At 40.8% G+C, this 18,251-nt stretch overlaps 2 protein-coding genes across 2 annotated transcripts in view; one reads left to right on the forward strand and one right to left on the reverse strand.

Annotated features, from left to right (window-relative positions):
* The window catches only part of COL19A1 (collagen type XIX alpha 1 chain), a 211,131-nt gene extending 210,494 nt beyond the window's left edge, over positions 1 to 637 (forward strand). The window contains exons 50-51 of the mRNA XM_075145288.1: positions 177 to 254; positions 483 to 637. Coding sequence (XP_075001389.1) covers positions 177 to 254; positions 483 to 619 — 215 coding nt within the window. The 3' untranslated portion in view covers positions 620 to 637. The remainder of the gene's footprint in view (positions 1 to 176; positions 255 to 482) is intronic.
* Positions 638 to 8,801: 8,164 nt separating this feature from the next.
* LOC142079942 (uncharacterized) lies at positions 8,802 to 18,194 on the reverse strand. Its single transcript, XM_075144618.1, has 6 exons — positions 18,174 to 18,194; positions 16,690 to 16,836; positions 16,187 to 16,241; positions 13,916 to 14,104; positions 11,097 to 11,174; positions 8,802 to 9,853 (listed from the first exon to the last, which is right to left on the reverse strand). Exons 1-6 carry the CDS (start codon positions 18,192 to 18,194, stop codon positions 9,669 to 9,671), a joined length of 675 nt encoding a protein of 224 aa, XP_075000719.1. The 3' UTR covers positions 8,802 to 9,668.
* Between the last annotated feature and the right edge of the window lie 57 nt (positions 18,195 to 18,251).

Here is an 18,251-nt window from a genome sequence, read left to right on the forward strand (position 1 = left end):
AAGGAACTTACAAACGTAAGAGCTGTCTCAGAAAAAAATACCAGTCTCAGAAAAAGAAGTGAGCATGTGTTTTCCCACTTACATATGTCTTGATAATTTCCTGTCAACAACATATATGGAAGATCGCTGCGTATAATAAGAGGACGCTCTTATTTTCATATCTTTATTCTGTGTAGGTTATAGAGGACAGAAAGGGGAAAGAGGCGAGCCTGGAATTGGACTGCCCGGTAACCCTGGACCACCCGGCCCTGCAGGTACAAGTCTCCAGATTTATTTCTGCTGCTGTTATTTATGAACTAACAGGCCTTTCTCCTGGTTTTCACGCTGGTTTTACAGCCGTGCCTTTCCTCCCGAGCTTGGTCGTAGCATGAGGTCAGACCCACCTGCCTTCTCGGGGGTGGGTGGCGCGCAGCTGAGCGTCGGTGGTGACGCGCGGGGCGCTGCACGCGAGGACTCAGCTAATTCTGGCTTTGTCTTACCAGCTACTGGCCTGCCGGGCCCAGCGGGGACGCCAGGCTCACCCGGACCGCAGGGGCCTCCTGGACCCAACGGAAGATGCAGTCCGGCAGATTGCTATTACCACGTATCACAGACTCGGTCACACACCAGCGGGAAATAAAAACCCTCTCCCGTAGACACTTGGGTTCACAGTCGCTTTTCACTCCTCTCAATAAGTTAATTTAATCTTTGAAATACTTGGTGCATTTTTTTTTTCCTTGACACTGCATGGTATATAGATAATTTATAAGGCACAGAACTGAGCCTTTTTCTATGTTATTTGCAGTGTCATAATTATGAAATGATGACATATATTTTCCAGAGTGCATTCCATGTGTTACGTTTCTCGTATTTATTTTGTTTAGAGGAGAAAATAGGCCCAAATAATTTTCATAAGCTTCTTTCTTAAAACAAAAAATATTTTATTATAACTTGAGACAGTATGTATGCCTCAGTACGTAAGCTGGCTTTATTTTTCTTGCTGGTGGTGAAGTTTAAGTGGAGAAAACGCAGTTCTGAAGTTTTAAAGCGTACCCGTTCGTGGCGAATGCAGGACCTGAGCTGGAGCGCTGGCAACTCTGTTTAGACAGAACATCCACGTCCCTCGAGGAGGCTCCGGCGCACCTTCTGAACCGGGTCCGTGTCATGCACCACGAACGCTACCCACCATTTCAGTCACTTCCTCGATGTTGAAGAAGGAAACGAAGATGTGTTTATGATCTCTCTAACCCCATCCAACATTTAGCTTCAGACTGACTGGGAATTCGCCAGGTGTAGCCCCGAGAAGCGTCTCTCCTGGCTGGACGTTGTCCCAACTGAGGGCTTGTACGTTCGTTTAGGCATGGAAACGTATTCTCCAGATATTAAACCGTTAGGGGCTGGCGGTGGTGCTCCTAGCTGAGAACTGGCACATCTTCTAACTTCCACATTTCATGGACTTAGTAAGTAAGTAAGTGTCGTGTCGCTGCCTGTAACCAAGGTACTCTGCCGTTATGTCTGCTTACAGCAAAGACGACCTCTTGTTCTGGAGCAGAGGTGGTGGGTACACAGTGAGACAGTCCAAGAAGGAACTTCACAAGCCTCTAATCTTATGGATGGCACAGTTTTCCTCTTCTTCCTGCAATAATCGTGTGCCAAAATAAACTTGAGAAGAATGCGGAAACAGGAGAAGGCAAAACTCACAGGTCCTAATAACTGGTTGCAAAAAATTGAGCTCAGGAGAAATTCGGAAAAATTACAAAACTACAGAGAGCACGACTGTTTGTAGTTTTGTAGGCACTGAGTAAATCCTACAGGACCAGACATTGTCAGGGAAGAGCAAAACAGAACAAAGAGTAAATCCTATAGAGCTCAAAGGGTTCAGCAAAAGAAAAGGTGGAGAAAATCAATCATACAGAGGCTGATTCTGAAAAGGAGGGAGGAAGGTTGGCTGAAGTTTCACTCCTGATTATTAGGAAACAGATGATCCTAGATTAGTCCTAAGGAATTTGCCACAGTGCAATAGAAAGTGAAGGTGCTATTCGTGGACAGCTGCAACCCACAACTTCAAAATTAACCCCTAGTACAAAAGCAGCAGTGAGGGCTCTTGCCCCACCATTAGGAAGCCAGTCGTTCTCTCCCACCTCAGGCTGGTAATGGTTTTGGTGATCTCCGTGCTTGAGCCGTACGGAGCCGCCAGGGAAGCGTTCCCAGGCTGGAACTGCTGGCTTCCAGAGAAGCTGTTGTGAGACATTAATCTGGCTGACTTCTGTTTTTTCCTTAAAAACAGTAAGGAAAGAACGGTGGGAGTCTTTTAAAAAAACAAAACACGTTGGCATTTGTTCTGAATAAGAGTTCCTAGCACTTGTACCCAGACCGGAGCAAGAGGTGATAGAGTTAACCCGGGTAGCTGGGGAGCAGAGGCAGGCCCTAGCCACGCTTTCTGAGAGAGAAAGCATACCCTAAGAGCAACCTCGGAGTGCCACTTAACGGGCTCATCAGTTAGGCGTTTTGAGGGAAGAAGGTGCTTGGCACAAGAGCGATGTTTAAGTAAACACAGACATCAGAGGCTGCGCGTAAACACCTGGAACAGGAGAGGGCAGGAGGAAGGAGGATGGCAGAAACCTGTGGGGCACCATGGAACCATCCCCTGGAGGGAATCTGCGAGCTGTAATAGGCCCCGCAGCTGGGGACCCTTGGGGGGGGTCAGCGTGCTTCGTCTGTCCCTCCTGAGGATGGAGATGGACAGATCAAAGCCCGTGGGCGAACCACAGTCCTCACGCCTCCTTTTCTGCTCATCCCTCACCATCCCTCGGAGGCAGTAACTGCCCCTTCTCTAGGCCAGCGCGCCCTCCGCTCTGCGGGCGCTGGCACCCGTCCCGCTGGTGCAGGTGCATTTGGAACAAGTGGTCCCGCCCGTGCTTAGCTGAAAACGCGCTGCTCCCGTTCCAGACCTCCCGCGCCCGCGGAGCACGTCTTGGTTTGCTCGGTGGTATTGACCACCCTGTCCAGGTCTGCTCCTCGGAGCGCCGCAGCCGCGCGAACGCTGGGAACGGGAGAGGCAGCTTGAAACCGAGCGCGCGTCTGTCCTGAGGCACCTGCTGCTCCCCGGGCCAGGGGTCTGCCAGCCCAGCCAGTAAAGCCAGGGGCCTCGCACCAAGGTATATATCGGTGTACATACGCCAACGGAGGACGGGGCCCCACATACTGTTTTCCATTCAGTCAAATGAACTGCTGGTCAGGTATCTTGCATGAACATTTTTTTCATTGATTTCTTTTTACTTCTGTAGTAATTCCAATATATGTAAAAATCTAAATATTTTTTTACTTCCTAAGTTAATTTTAAACTTCATTTTCTGTGATAATATCGAAAAGGGTGCTGTCTTGTAAAGAGTATCTGCGTGACTGAGAGGTTTCCAAGCAGCCCCCGTCCTGGAAGGCTGTACATAGACTATTGCGCCGCCTTAGTGGTATGTGTATATTTTGGGGCTTTTAGCTAGCTGAAACCGAGCATCTGTTATTTGCCAGATGCAATTGCTGTATGTTAATTTACTTGAACTTATCAGAAAGCAGAACACTTTTTATATTTGAAGAAGTTTTATTTTTTCATCTATGTTTCCTACAGATGCCTTTTTCTTTTTATAGGCTCAAATCTAAAGGTCTTTTTAAAACGTATTTGAACACTTTGAATTTATTTGCAGGTAACTTTGGTAATTATCTTGTTGCGTTATTTTTTGTTTTGCTAAAAGCCCACTTTCATTTTCTCATGTGAGAAAACGGGTATTTTGTGTTATACGGGCTATCTCGATACCTTTTTAAAGATGCCACGTTCTTCACTGGGGTAGAACAGAGTTAATCCCAGCTTAACTTTACTTCACACTGGCTTGCTCCTACGCTATAGCTTTAGAACTGAAAGCAGAATGTAGCTGGAAACGTGCTTCTGCATGGTTTTCAGTTTGGCCCCTGAAATTTCTTTGCAGTTTCAGACTGATGTTGTCTTAAGTTTTTGGGAAGGGGCCGGGGAGGGCAGAGTGATCTTAATCTGTTTTGCGATTTGCTTTATCATTTTCATATCTGTTTTGAGCAGCCTGTGCTGCAGTACGCATTGCGAGGCACTAAACATGGAGGACTATTTTTTCCAGTAGCACAAGATATTTTTCTGATTTGGGAATGTTTATGTACCACAGGACTTTGAACTGAAATATCTTTGACAAAATGTTTTAAACCTTTCTTAAAAGCTCTCTAAGCTTTGTTCTAGTTCAGGGTCAGACTTGCCATATTTTATGGCAAGTTGCGTTATCGTCTACTAAGAACATGTTGGGGTTTTCTTCAAATAGCTATGTACAGAACTACAGTTTGCCTAAGGAAAGTAATAAACTTGGTAAGAGGGAAACTTTTCTGAGGCTGCAACACACCTCCTTTTGTCCACACGGTGGAGTTCAAAACATTTTTCCAGTACAACGGGTAAAGCCCAGGCTGAACTCGCTCAGCAGCGCAAGAAATGACTTGCTGGTATTGCTGCATAGACTCACAGCACAAGAGTCAGTGTTTCCCATTTTGTTCTTGAGCCTGACTATTTTTTTTCTAAAATCCATTTATTTTTGCATGGTAGTATTTGCAGAAATACTGCCTTTCTTGGATCATTATTTTCGGGTAATATTGCTTAGATTTTTATTTGTGTTTTGTACAGATACGCTTTATAGAAGCACATGCAGTAGCCGGACATCCCGCTTTCAGGCATCGCTTATGTCCGCTGTGATGATGTTTGTCTCTAGGGGAGCGGGGAGTCCGCTACGGTTAACAAAAATTGCAACAGCATGCTTTGTACGATGGCGTAGCAGTGCAGCCTACTCAGAAATGTTTTAAGCATCAATAGTTTGGTCTTAAACTGGATTTGGTTTCAATGCTAAAAGAGCACTGCGATATGGAAACAGGATTGATTGTATCATCCATCCTCCCTTTACATTTTGTGATTGTGGATTATGACAGATGTTAGACATGCACAGCTTTGTTAAATAAGCGTACTTCTTAAATTAATGGATAATCACACAAAATATTTTGGCGCTTCTTTTTCACAAGGGTGAAATACTATTTTTCATGTAAGCGTACACTCAATTTTTTTCTTCTTTTTCTGTAATGTTTACATAAAAGTCTTGTAAAAAACCCATGGGCTAAACCAGCATTTTATAAACTTGTTTCTCCAAATACACCACGTAAAGCCACCCCCTAACTTTGCATTTTACCAATGCAGTAGAACCACTGCTCTAATGTGACATGTTAGAACATGAGAAGTATCTCAGGAATCAAAACAATGTTGGTTTTGGGGGTTTTTTAATCGTGTGTTTGTTAGATTCTGGATGTACAGTCTCATATACATTTTCCTTGAAATATGTTATGTCCACTACAACTAGATTGTACTGGATGGATGTTTAAATCCATCTGCATACATGTAGGTGGGTGCAGGCCATGGAGAACAAGTTTAACCATGACCTTGCCTTGGTTGGTGTTCAAGTGGAAAACTCAAGCTTCACGATACCTTAAGGAAATGTGGTTTTCAAATATTAATTGCTAACAAACGTTACAGATTCTAGACCAAAATAAGAATGTAGTCTACATGTCTTTTAGCAGTTTTATCTCTGAGTCTGCTGTTCTACAAACACGAATGCATTTAATTATTTACTGAAGTTTCAGTGTAAATATATTCTGTCCCCAGTCAATGTATTTGAAGGATTTTCAATGACATACCTTATTTTATTATTTTCTTTCATTTCTGAATGATATGCAGCTGTCACTGAATGAATCACAGTACGTGCTGACTGGTTGCTTCTTTCCTTCATTGTATTTTTGGTTTGCAATATTTAAAGTTCGGTTCAATGAAAATGTATTAAGTGGATAGAAAATTGCTTTTTACATTATTATGTGGCCATTTACATCTGAAATAGGATTCTGGGTGGAAATGGAAATGTTTCACATACTTCCTGTACGTGGTTCTGTCAGAAATGACAACCTTTCCTTCCCTGTCAAATCACGAGAGGGAGGATGCAACTGCGAACGAGAGAAAGGAGAGGCAGAAAGCCACAGCAGCGAGCCCTGGGGAGCATTCGGGGCCGGGGCTGCAAGCCTGGGCTGGCTGAATTCGGGGTGGGGGGTTTGCTTTTGACCACAGCGAGGTCAGGCTTGTGCTTCCTACGGGTTGGTGAAACTTAGGGCTCCACAGCCTGGAGGAAAAAAAAAGTGAAAAACCTTGGCCTTATATAGATAGATAGATAGATATAATTTATGGAAGTTAATATAATCTCTGAATCAGATGCAGATAACTTTCCTGTCTGAATACGAGACAATCACTTTTATTCAAGAAACTGATTCACTGAACCATTTAACTTTAGGTAACTTTAGGTATTTTCATTGTTCTCTTGCTGCCTAACTCTCCCAGGAGAAAAAAGAGAACTCCCAGATCAATGGCATTTTAAAGGATGCTAGGTAATAATTTGACCACTAACATGATTTTCTTTCTTCAAATTGCATAGTGGCTTCAGCAAGCTTGCTTCATATGTTGTCTAAAGCTGCCACAGTTTTACGAGCGCTTTTGAATGCATACACAGCAAACAAAACAGAACAGTAAAAGAAAAGATTGAGGGAGGGGAATAAAACTGAATCTGTAACAAATCAGATGGGAGTAACATGCCCTACAAAACAAAGACATTTCTTCTTTACTGTGATCCGTGAGCAGAGGAGATGCAGTGACTGCATTCTGCAGTGACTGCAGAAACTACATGGCCAAATAAGAATACCTGATGAGCAGGTCAAGCAAACACATTTCACCCAATTATCTAAGCAATTTAAAAACATTTGCAAAAATGCAGCATGTGCTTGTACATGGAGCACAACTGCTAGGCTCTGCTAGGAGGAACCAACACTCTTATCTCTGAAACTAAGGGACTCGGTTTCTTGTTCGCGCCGTCTTTCAAGTCACCTTGAAAGTACCATCTGTTGACACTTCCCCTTTTTGAAGGAAGAGCAAATTTTAGTTGTAGATACGTGTTTGGCTCTGTAGACTCTGATCACAACTAGAGTATTCAGGGAAGCAAAATCTCGCGGAATCCTCCCCAGCCGTGCTTTCTTGCCTCATTTGGGTGCTCCAGCTGGTGCTCTAGAGCCACCACTCCTCCTTTGGCTAGAGACACTTTGGCCTTTGTGAAATATTCACAAAGGGCTTTTGGTAGAAGCCGGTACTTGGTTGCCCAAACCCAGTGATGGCTGTGGCAGAAAACTTTTTATATATATATACACATACATAAACTATGTATGTATAACATGCACACACACACACACACACACACACACATATATATCTTAGTGCAGTATTCGGCAGCAGTGTTACTGATATACTTGTTAGTAGCCTAGCAGGGAAAGCGTTGCAGTCACCACTTGAAAATTCCAGTTTGGATCATGAAGAATTGGTTATCCTTTTGAGGACAGTTGTTAAACTGTTTTTCTCTTGGTTCCTGCCTACACTTCAGTCAAGTAAAATATGTATTTATCACAGTGCCGTTAAACCTCTAGAATTAGGAGTGGCGGCAGAGATCCTGATGGGTAAAAGTGATTTTCATTAGTCTTTTGTTCAGAAAATCTCATAGCATTTTATAGTGTTGAACCAGAAAGAGGTGAGAACAAGATTTACTCAGGACTTCACCGAGATTCCAGGAGCATCTGGTTAGAACGGGTAACGTGCTGTCAGTGGCTTGAGAAACCTCTCAACCCCTTTGCTTTGTGCCTTCTAAATATATTTATTTAACCTAGCACTATTTTTTCTGTATCACCATAGTTGATAGGCCTTTCTTTTAAATTCATAATCCTGCTTTTATTTTCCAAATCTTTATTTACTTGAATGTGCTGTTACTAAAATTCAGTTCCTGATATTTTTTGGTATACGGTCTACCACTCTTCAGATAAAATTGTTCCACTCTTGCACAAGATTCAGAATTGGTAAATACTTAGATTAACCCATGTGTCCCACACCAACTTATGATGGGCCTGAGGATTTATTCTTCAGTTCTGTATTTTAAGTTAAAACTCACCAGTCAGCTTGAAGGCAGAAAATTTGTCAAATTCTTAAGCTATCCACTTACATAGATTCTTCATTGAACTGACCCTCAGTGTTGAATTTGTTTGATTGTAATAATTATTTGGTTTTTACATGTGAATGTTTTCTCTCCCACATTAATTTCTTTCCATTGTGGAATTTTATGCATTTTTCAGACTATGTTTTTTAAAGCACTTCACATTTGTATTTAAATGTTGGGGGTTTTTTGCTTCTTTTGATTCATTATGTTTATGCATTACATATGGAAAATAATATTTTCCTTCTGTTATCAGTTGGTTTTTTTTCTTTTTAACAGTTTTACACACTTTATAGTCAAAATAAAAGTTTGCTGATGAAACTACAGTTTGTCATTACCACTAACATTTTATTTGTTGCACTACGTAAGGAGTATTTTTGAGGAAGACAAACGCCATACTCCGAACGTCCCCCCCTTCCTCCTTCTTCCCCCAGCTTTATATGCTGAACATGACATCGTATGGTATGGGATATCCCTTTGGTCAGTTGGGGTCAGCTGTCCCAGCTGTGTCCCCTCCCAACTTCTTGTGCACCCCCAGCCCACTCGCTGGTGGGGTGGTGTGAGAAGCAGCAAAGGCCTTGACCCTGTGTAAGCACTGCTCAGCAGTAACAAAACATCCCTCTGTTATCAACCCTGTTTTCAGCACAAATCCAAAACATAGCCCCATACTAGCTACTAGGAAGAAAATTAACTCTATCCCAGCCAAAACCAGCACAGGGTTAAAATATTATTTATTTGGGTTTTTTGTACAACCACATATGTTACTTCAAAATCTGCAATTCTACTATAAAACTTTATAAAATTCCCTTGACAGCGGCCTCTAGCCTTTTATTTTAATTTAACATAGACAGAGGCAAGCTGGAATAGGCTTCATAGGAAATTATAAATGCAACACAAATTGGAGTGGCAAATGAAAAGGTTATTCCACATGGCTTATTCATGAGAACCCAGTGATCGTACCTTTACAGAGATTTACAGCATAAAAGGTGTCAGGGTGGCAGGTTTTCATAAGAACAGCCTCCCAGCTGTGTTTCTAGAATTGAATTGAAAAGCTGAGGGAGGCTTAGCATATCCTGTACAGCACATACGTACAATGAAATGACTGTGCATGAAGTGATGTAATTTGCTTGGGAGTGCGCTGGAATTTATTTTATAAGCACAAAACAATAGCTACAACTGAAGTAAATAAACTGTTCCTTTTTTATTTGATGGCTGAAGACATGTTATTTCACTGTACATCATACACAGGAATTAAGTAGGGGAGGAGGAGAAATCACAGAAACTCATTATTAAAATAAAAATAAAAATAGACAAGTGCCTTTTCCCCCCCACAAAGGGAGAAAGAGCCAGAAGGCATCACCTGTGTATTTCTGTAAGCACCATTGTTCCAGCTTGTGTTGCTAAGTACACCTTTAGAAGGAATGTACAACCAGTGTGTTAAAAAGGCCTTGCTGAAACCTTGGTTGAAAGGCTTCTCCTTGTTTGTATTTCTCCTTCGTTCCTTATTTTTTCTCAGCTGTCTGTGCAGGAAGTAAATTGATGCCGACACTTCGTGGCACTTGCGTTGCCCATTCATGGCCCTTTCATGTTCTTACCAGCTCTCTGTCCAGCCTGCATTCTGCAAGACGACGGCTCACAGTACCCAGGAGGGCCGGGAGGGCCGGGAGGACCAGGAACCCCAGGCTGACCGGCCACCCCAGGGAGACCTCGTTCACCATCACGGCCTTCCCTGCCATAGCTGGGTTTGCCTGGTTCACCTGGAAAAGTGGATGCAGGTCTAAAAATTGGCAGCATATTACTTGCTTAGTATACGTGTAGCTTTACCGAACATCCTGTTCTTAAAAGCCGTATGAAGATGGCTTTTTACTGCTCTCAGTGGATTCCCCAGAGAGGTGCCTACTTAGAGAGCCAGTTTTCCTCTAATAGACAACCAGGCTGTGTTTACACATCTGCAGCAACGAAATTTCAGGCCCAACCCTCCTCAGTTATACTGGAGCAGATGAGCTGCTATAAAAAGTTATGCCGTGTAACTGATGGCAGCACTGTAGACAACCCCGTTGGCAATGCGATGCGTGTGAAGGTGTAGATGCTACTCACTACTTCAGAGTTATGTTAGCGCTCCAGAAAGAGATGTATCAAGAATTTATTTTTATTCTCCACTCAGATATGTTGGGGAAATAGATGTATAGAGTGGAACTGCTGAGCACTGAAGTATCTTTTTACTTTTAAATCTTCAATGAAGGGATGAAATATAGTGATTTTAGTAAGCCTCTTCCAATGATAAATTTCTGAAGACAACAACTCTGAGTTTCACAGACGTCCTAAGTATCAGTATATACTCAACTGATTTTTTTTTCTCCTTTTTACAAAGAGAACAAATTTTGGTAGTTTCTGTCTGTATATATACATACAGAAACGCATTGTAGAGAGATACCCATGGAAATAATATATTTATTTTCATTCACTGGCCACTAGAGGCCAGTTGTGCTGCACTTATGAGCAAGAATCTGACCTGGACCCCTCTCACATAACACTGCAATTAATTACCACAAAAATAAAGGAGAATTGTATTTTGAATGTCCTAAATTATGAATGGAGATTTTGAAGACTGCTGTGGCTGCCAGTGAGATAATCTGGGGCTTGTGGCCTTTTTTTGTTTTATTTTATATATAAAGAAATACTTATATAAAAAAAGAGGCAATCATACACATATATACACATGCAATTGCCTCTTTTTTTTTTTTTTTCATGCTTTGTATACATTTTTCCTAATCTTTCTACACTGAGATAAATGGGATGGTAGCTCTTTAGTAAAAGAGCTTTTAATTCTGATTTGTCACTGTATTATTACCTTATGAAATAAAAATGATGAAGTACTATTATTTGGAAGCTTATTGCTCAATGGACTCCTTTTATCTTTTCAAGGCAGCTTGAGTTATCAGTTCTGAATAAATTTTTACTACATCTTTTCGTCTTTATCCTCATCCTTGTTATATTTACCTGGAAGACCTCTTGGTCCAGGATAACCTTTCAGTCCTCTACCTGGAAATCCTCTTTCTCCTCTTTCTCCTGGTTCACCTAAAGCAAAGTCACAAAATATTAGTTACAGCCTGCTTGGAGTATTACTTTCAGTAAGTTCCCTCTCAGAGGTGAATGACTAATAAGCAAAGAATTCAGGTGGCTCTATATATTCTTAGCATCTTTGAATGATGTCCTTGTAAGAGGTTTGGGGTTTGTTTGGATTTTTTCCACCATTTGAGTTATACTCAGAAGCAGACATGTTGGAGGGGAAAAAAAAAAACATCTGGGCTGGACAGTAAGTACCACATGAAATATGCCATAGCATATATAACAGGAATAAACCAAACTCACAGAACTACACAGGCTATTTTGGAATGCAGACTGTGGGTACTGGCAAATGGCTTTTACAAGACCATGTGAACTCTGCTAATAAGTAAAAATTCTCAGGTGCTGGTCCTCGAGACAGCTAGTGCAGAGAAGAAAAGAGAAGCTGCCTTGCACACATTACAGTATTCTGCTGACATCCACATAAGATGCCCATAAAAGTAAAACAAAGGACTTTTTGTTCTCATATACAGCTATTATGGCGACTTTTCTTTAGTGAGTGCCCAGCTTTTCTTCAAACTCATATGTTGCTCCAAACAAGAAGCATCTTAGTAAGATGAAACTTTTTTTGTTGTTTTAGTTGTAAATTTCAAATTCTGGTCACTCTATATATTCCATAAAAGTGCATATATCTATCACATGTGAATATCTTATGTAAACACTTGATTTTTTTTTTTTTTGCTGCAAGTCAAAAGTTGCAAGTATATGCCTAATAATGTTTGAGTGAGCTTTATTTTATACTTCCATACTTTCTTGTACTGTAGTGAAGAGAGTTGGAATAGACTGTTAAGTTTGGTGCTTGCCTAGAAATGGCACAGCAGAAAACAGGAGTCAGTACAAAAGTCCAGGTTTCAATAAAAGATGCACACAGGGTACTAGAGGAGGAATCTTATGTCTACGCTTCAGACTGGCTAGTCAACATGGAGATTCAGCTTGTCTTTGTAAATACAGCTACTGGAAGCACTGATGTCAGGTTACCCATATATACTTCTGCTATTTCCAGCTACTGAACACTTTGGAATAGTGTTTACTGCTGGTTACCCCAAACTTCTCCAACTTCTTATTTCTGATTCTGCCCTCCTTCACTACCCCAGATTGCTCATTAAAGTAACTATAACAGCCTTCCATGAGCCAGCTTTTTTTGACTCTGCTGTTGTTGATGCTGTACCTTTGTATCTTCTGCTCTATCTCATGGTAACATACTGTTGTGTTTCTCTCTCCTATTTATCATGCCCTTCTAAACCATTCTCAACATCCTCCTCCTTTTCTCTTTTACCACATGTCCTAGGTACCCTTTTCTTCTCACTCCCACCTCAGACAACTCCCCAAATGGATGGGGAAAGTCAGTTCATCCCTGTGACCTCTGTGGAACCCTGGTAACTAGCAGGAACTCAGAGTGAAGCATTGAGATTTTTTTCAGGGTGCCTGCCATGTAGCATCATGATAGCTCTTGCACATGAGAGCATTCACCACTTCTCTTGAATCTGTAATTGTATTTCAAGGTTTACTGAAAGGTAACTTGGAATTTGATGACAATTGTGATAGGAAACAAAGCATTTTGCTTGTTTGGGTTTTTTTTTTATGCTCTATAGATTTTTTTTTAATATTAACACAGTGCAGCCTGCTGTGTGATGAAACAAATTCAGCATATCAGATCACCTTTGTATCTCCATTTTTTGTTGCTTCAGCAAATACAGATGACATTACATTGAATTAAAACAGTACAGCAACAATGCTGTTAAGGTTTGCTTTGTTTGTGTTCTATTCCTTCTCTCAAAGGTTTTCCCAATTTTACTTTCAAATAAAACTTGAGACAAATGCTCTAATCCAGCAACAGACCAGCTTTGTGCAGAAATACAATTTTTAAATAAAACCTACCTTCAAGAAAACAAATCGAAATCACTACTGAATAGAAACTAATACATACATAGTAGTCATAAGACTTTGCAGAAAATTCTACTGTATAATCCTTTGGAGGTATATAAACCCTCTCAGTCAGGAACAAAAGAGATTAACTTAGATCGAAGTTTTTTTGTAAAGTGTAAGGTTAGTCAATTTTATTATGGATTTGTTCTTTCCAAAGAATCAATAGATTGTGGTACATGGTGCAATGATCTTAAATGGCTCAAGTATTATACCGAAATAAAAGAGGCAGATTGTTATCAGTCACTTGTAACGTGAGAAACTGGATAGACTTAGAAAAGGAGGCTAGAGATTAGCGAATGAATCTGGCTGTTTACATTTGCAAGACTTGCGGCCCCAAAAGCTGAAGTGAGGTCCAGGGCCAGACTGAGTGGAGGAAAGAGAGAATCACTGCTGGAACTTTTCAGCATATGAAAAACACAAACCTCAAAAGTCCACAAGAGGGAAAATTAATATTAGGAATCTGACTCAGCTGCTTACTTCTAGTTCAAGGCAGATGCCTGTCCCTTCTCATATTGTATAAGTGATTTGTTGACAAAAAACAGATTTATAAACACGTCTTGCTGAGGCCAGGCCAATGTGCCCTTTAATCACTGGGGCAATGGAGGCAACAGTTACAGGAAACAGCTTAGGTTCCTAATTCACAATCTTTTTGGACTTTACATGCATACAATGTACATCCACAATATGTAAACCAAAGGGGGAAAAAAAAAAACCCCACAAAAAACTGGAGCAGTCAACAACTGAAAGACAGTTACAGAATTTCTTACCTTTAGGACCTTTACGACCGATCTCACCGGGGGGACCTTTAAGGCCAGGCAAGCCACGGGGTCCAAGCTGTCCTGGGAAGCCATTTTCACCAGCAGGCCCTGGAGCACCTGGTGGCCCCGGTCGGCCAGGAAGACCTGGAGCACCAAATTCTGGCCTCCTAAGACTGGCTGCCAGCTGAGCTAGTTGTTCTGCAATGAACAGGAGGACAGAATTAAGCAGTAAGTGGATCTGAATGTAGAGATTCTTATGTTCACGGAAGAAGAATGTGGATTCTCTGCTACAGAAACCAACAGATCACAGTACAGCACTTTCCTTATGTACAATGCTATTTACAAAGTTTGTTACATATAAGGTATTATCTTAGTACTACTAGAGGGAAACTGCATAGGCACACTGAAGCTGGTCACTCTGAAGGCTACATCTTAAACATTTAACGTTTGCAAGCTGAAATGACTTAAATATATGGTTTATTTAGAAATGTCCTTATAATTTTCTATGTCATTTAAATTTCAACCACCTAGTAAAAAAACTTACTCATGCAATTGCTGCCTCTTAAAAGAGCAAATATCTCTCTTCGTTACCACTTGTTAATCTTTATTAAGATCCATCATTGCAAGAAGGAACAGCTGAAAAGCATAAGGGCAGTCACCTACATTGGCCTGCAAAGTAAGTGCAGGCCGCCTTTTTCAGAGGAAAGAGACCCCTCAAATTGGTGCTTGTGAGCTCACATTTGATAAACAATTAAACATTTCATGTTGATCTTTTCTTAAGGTAAATCAGCAGGAGCTTTGCTCTTCATTAGGCATAGGATCAGCTTGCCATTCCTTGGAATGTTCGAAGCTAGCTATTCCCTTTTCCTCATCCCCCCTGCAGGCCACTGCTGTAATAGCATGAGAGCAGTCCTCTCTTTGCTTAAAGTTTCTGTTCTAGACTTCAAATCCATCTTCCAAGCATGCCTTAGAAATAACTTTCTCTGGATACAGCCACACACAACTCCATATGTCATTTGCTATAAAGTCTGCATGACTTGGCAAGACGAGTTATTTTGTGTCCGCAATGAAGAAAAATTAAGAAGATGGGTGTGGAGTAGTGCAAAGGATCTGAAATAAAACAGGAACTATGGCTAGCAGATATACGAGGGAGACTGGGGATAACAATCTGCGGGCAAAGCCTACTCAGGAGCTGAACTTCAGTTACGGTTGTCCTTAAGCTGACAAGGTTCCAGGGATCCACTTGGACTTATTTCTTCTTTTTTTTTTCTTTTTTTTTTTTTTTTTAAAAGCATGACAGCATTGACAATTATAGGGGCTCTCAAGAGGTATGCAATGAAAACAGTCTAGATTTTTCCCATATCCTTCTCTTCACTGCTAATTCTGGTGATTATGAATAAACTCATGCATCATATCTGATTTGACTATAATCCTCCTCAATATTACTGTGTCTTTCAAGAGACCACTTTAAAAGGCCTTTTTATCCTATTTATAGAAAGTTTAAAAAAAAAATACCCTGTTGGGCAGTATCAAGAACAGTAATGACTACTAATAATTTTTAGATTAAATCATGAGCAGCAATTTCATTCTGGTAAATGCTTAACATTACAAAGGCATAATATCTCTGAGGGGACCTTCAATAGCAAGTACTGAAAAGTATCTTTTGTGCTTACAGGGCAGCATCAATTTTTAAGCTTGGTAAATCCCATGCACCCGATTGTATTAGAAAAGCTCCAGATTTCTGTGTGTGTCAAGAAGAACTGAGCAATACAATTAGGGTTTTGAACATCTGCTTACTGCTTTCATTTATGGTACGTTATCTACAGAAAGCCTCTCTCTGCACTCCTCTTTTTTTTTTACCTGTTTCGCACAAAGTTTGTTTGCTGTAATCTAATAGTGTATGAGTACAAATAGCAAAACAAACTTTCAGTGAAGCCATGCATGAAGTTTTATATATGTAAACATAGCAAGTGATTTCTACACAAAATATATGTATTTCATAAAAACACTCCAGTCTATTGCCTCATTACTATAGTAATAGTGTGGAATCAACAGGTATTTCCATAAGGATGCAAAGTATATATAAAATAAGGGACTTCTTTCTCATATTTTCTCATATTGTGTCCACATTCACATGTGGGAAGATTTTCTGCCAGGTCCCCTGCTGAGGCCACACTATTTGTTTTGGATAAGAGTGGGAAAATCTTGGTTGCCTTCACAGCAGATCATCATCTTGATCTAAATGCACAAGAAACTTCAAATACTTTTTAGCATATTTACCTTGCATGACTCTCATGCAAACCTGCTTAATGTGCTGATCAGTTGGTTCTTTTCCCTAGGGTTAAAAAAAATAATAGTTTAAAAAAAAAGTTGATATTACAGTACATTTTATAAGAGTGCCTGATGCGAAAAATGCTGGCTGGTCAATGAAAGACGTTCCAGTTGCAAGTGCAACTATCCCAGCTGAAGTCAATTTGACTAGCAAGGTAGATACTATGTTTGATACACCCATGTATCAAACATGGTACGTGCACACTACAGCAATGGGGCTGGTGTAAGGAAATGGAACTGAACTGAAAGCTGAGGACCCAAGGACCTAACTGTCTACAACCCTAAGATTTTTCTGGTACACAAATGTGTCTGTGGTGAGGTACAGCATATTTCAAACTCTACTGTGGCACTTGGGTTTTGCATGCGTATGTAGCTCCTGATGCAAGAAAAGGAGTGGTGTGAATGACAACTAAGCGTTCAAAATATACCAATCACATTAAAACAGTACTTACAGCTGGACCTTGGCTGCCAGGCAGACCTGGGGCACCCTGTTCACCCTGCAAGCCTCGCGGTCCAGGTGAGCCTCGTGGCCCTTCCATGCCAGGCAGTCCCCGGCTTCCCTCAGGCCCACGGGAACCAGGCTCTCCAGGATTACCAACCTGACAATGACAGAGAAGATTTTCAAAGGACTGCTATGCTAATGTTAGACTCATTCTGACATATCAAAATGGTGACAGGAGCTATTCGCAAATGCAAAGCAATGAATGCTGGGATGTAGAGTTGTTGAACAGCTTCTTTTTAAATAAGTGACTGGAGTCAGTGGTTGTGTGATTTATAAACCTAAAAAGAGGTCTGTATTCCTCCCTTAAAGGGGAGAAGTGGAAAAAAAAGATATTCTGTCAAAAGAGGCAAATGGGCATCCATAGTGACATGCACAAAAAATTGGGTTTTTTGTCAAAGAACAAAGATCACCTATACTCGGTTTCTACTTCTGTCCTTGTGTATGTCACATGCAACTTTTCTAGACATTAAGTGCTCCATAAGTTACAAAAATTCCAGCTCCCTGCTTGTTCCAAATGCCTTTCATTCCCTTTCCTAGAGAGTACGCCAGTAGGCGCCTCCGAGTTATTTTCAATACAAGTTATTGTACTACTATTAATGAATAATAGTACTAACAAAGAAAAAAAAACAACCAACAAACAAACAAACTCCAAAAACCACAACAAAACCCAACCCCCAAACCAAAACAAACAGAAAAAAAAATCCTACATACTTATGGCTTCCCAAATCTACTGGGGGAAAAAAAAAACCACCACCTGCTGAAAGAGATGCTCAAAAACATGGCCAATTACTCAGCTGTGGTATCAGTTAAATCCACAAGATGGGGCCATTTCAGTTCCATCTATGCTGCATCTCAGACAGCTAATTGCTGTCCCTGTCAGAAGAAAACCCAAAGAACACACTTCAACAGATATCTTAAGATGACAGCAAAATTCCCTTCATGGACTATACAACCAGGAAGCCATCATTTCTTTCTTGCCCCGTCTGGCAAGTTACCAGGTTCCCTAATGGATTACTCATCCAGTATGTACTCATTAGTATGACAAACACTCTAGGGTCTCATCAAGAGAAGAGGATTTTAAAAATCCAGGGGGATAAAACTACGGATTTCTTCTCTACTCTCTCTCTTCCTCATGACCTTCCTGTAAGATCTGGATCAGCAGTAAACACTCTCTCGCTTGTGTTTGCTTAGCCCCAAAGTCACACAGGCCACTGAGAACACAAGCATAGCTCTTTTTGTTACGTTCAACCTCAGTTCCCTGTAGGCAGAACTGTTAATACGTTAGCATCATAGCCCAAACTGTCAGTTGCTGTAACAATCCCACTCTTCGGTGTTTCTGAAATAAAAGAATGCTTTCAGCTCTCAAATTCTTTTTCTTATGTGAATTCAGCTCTCAAATTCTTTTTCTTAGGTGACATACAAGCTTCTGCTCACCTTCCACATCAAAGCTATCATTTTGTTATTTTAAAAAAAAAAAAAAAAGGAATCTGTTTTCACAGACATTACAGTCCT

The sequence above is a fragment of the Calonectris borealis genome, chromosome 3, assembly GCF_964195595.1.
Source record: "Calonectris borealis chromosome 3, bCalBor7.hap1.2, whole genome shotgun sequence".
In the NCBI taxonomy this organism is placed as follows: domain Eukaryota; kingdom Metazoa; phylum Chordata; class Aves; order Procellariiformes; family Procellariidae; genus Calonectris; species Calonectris borealis.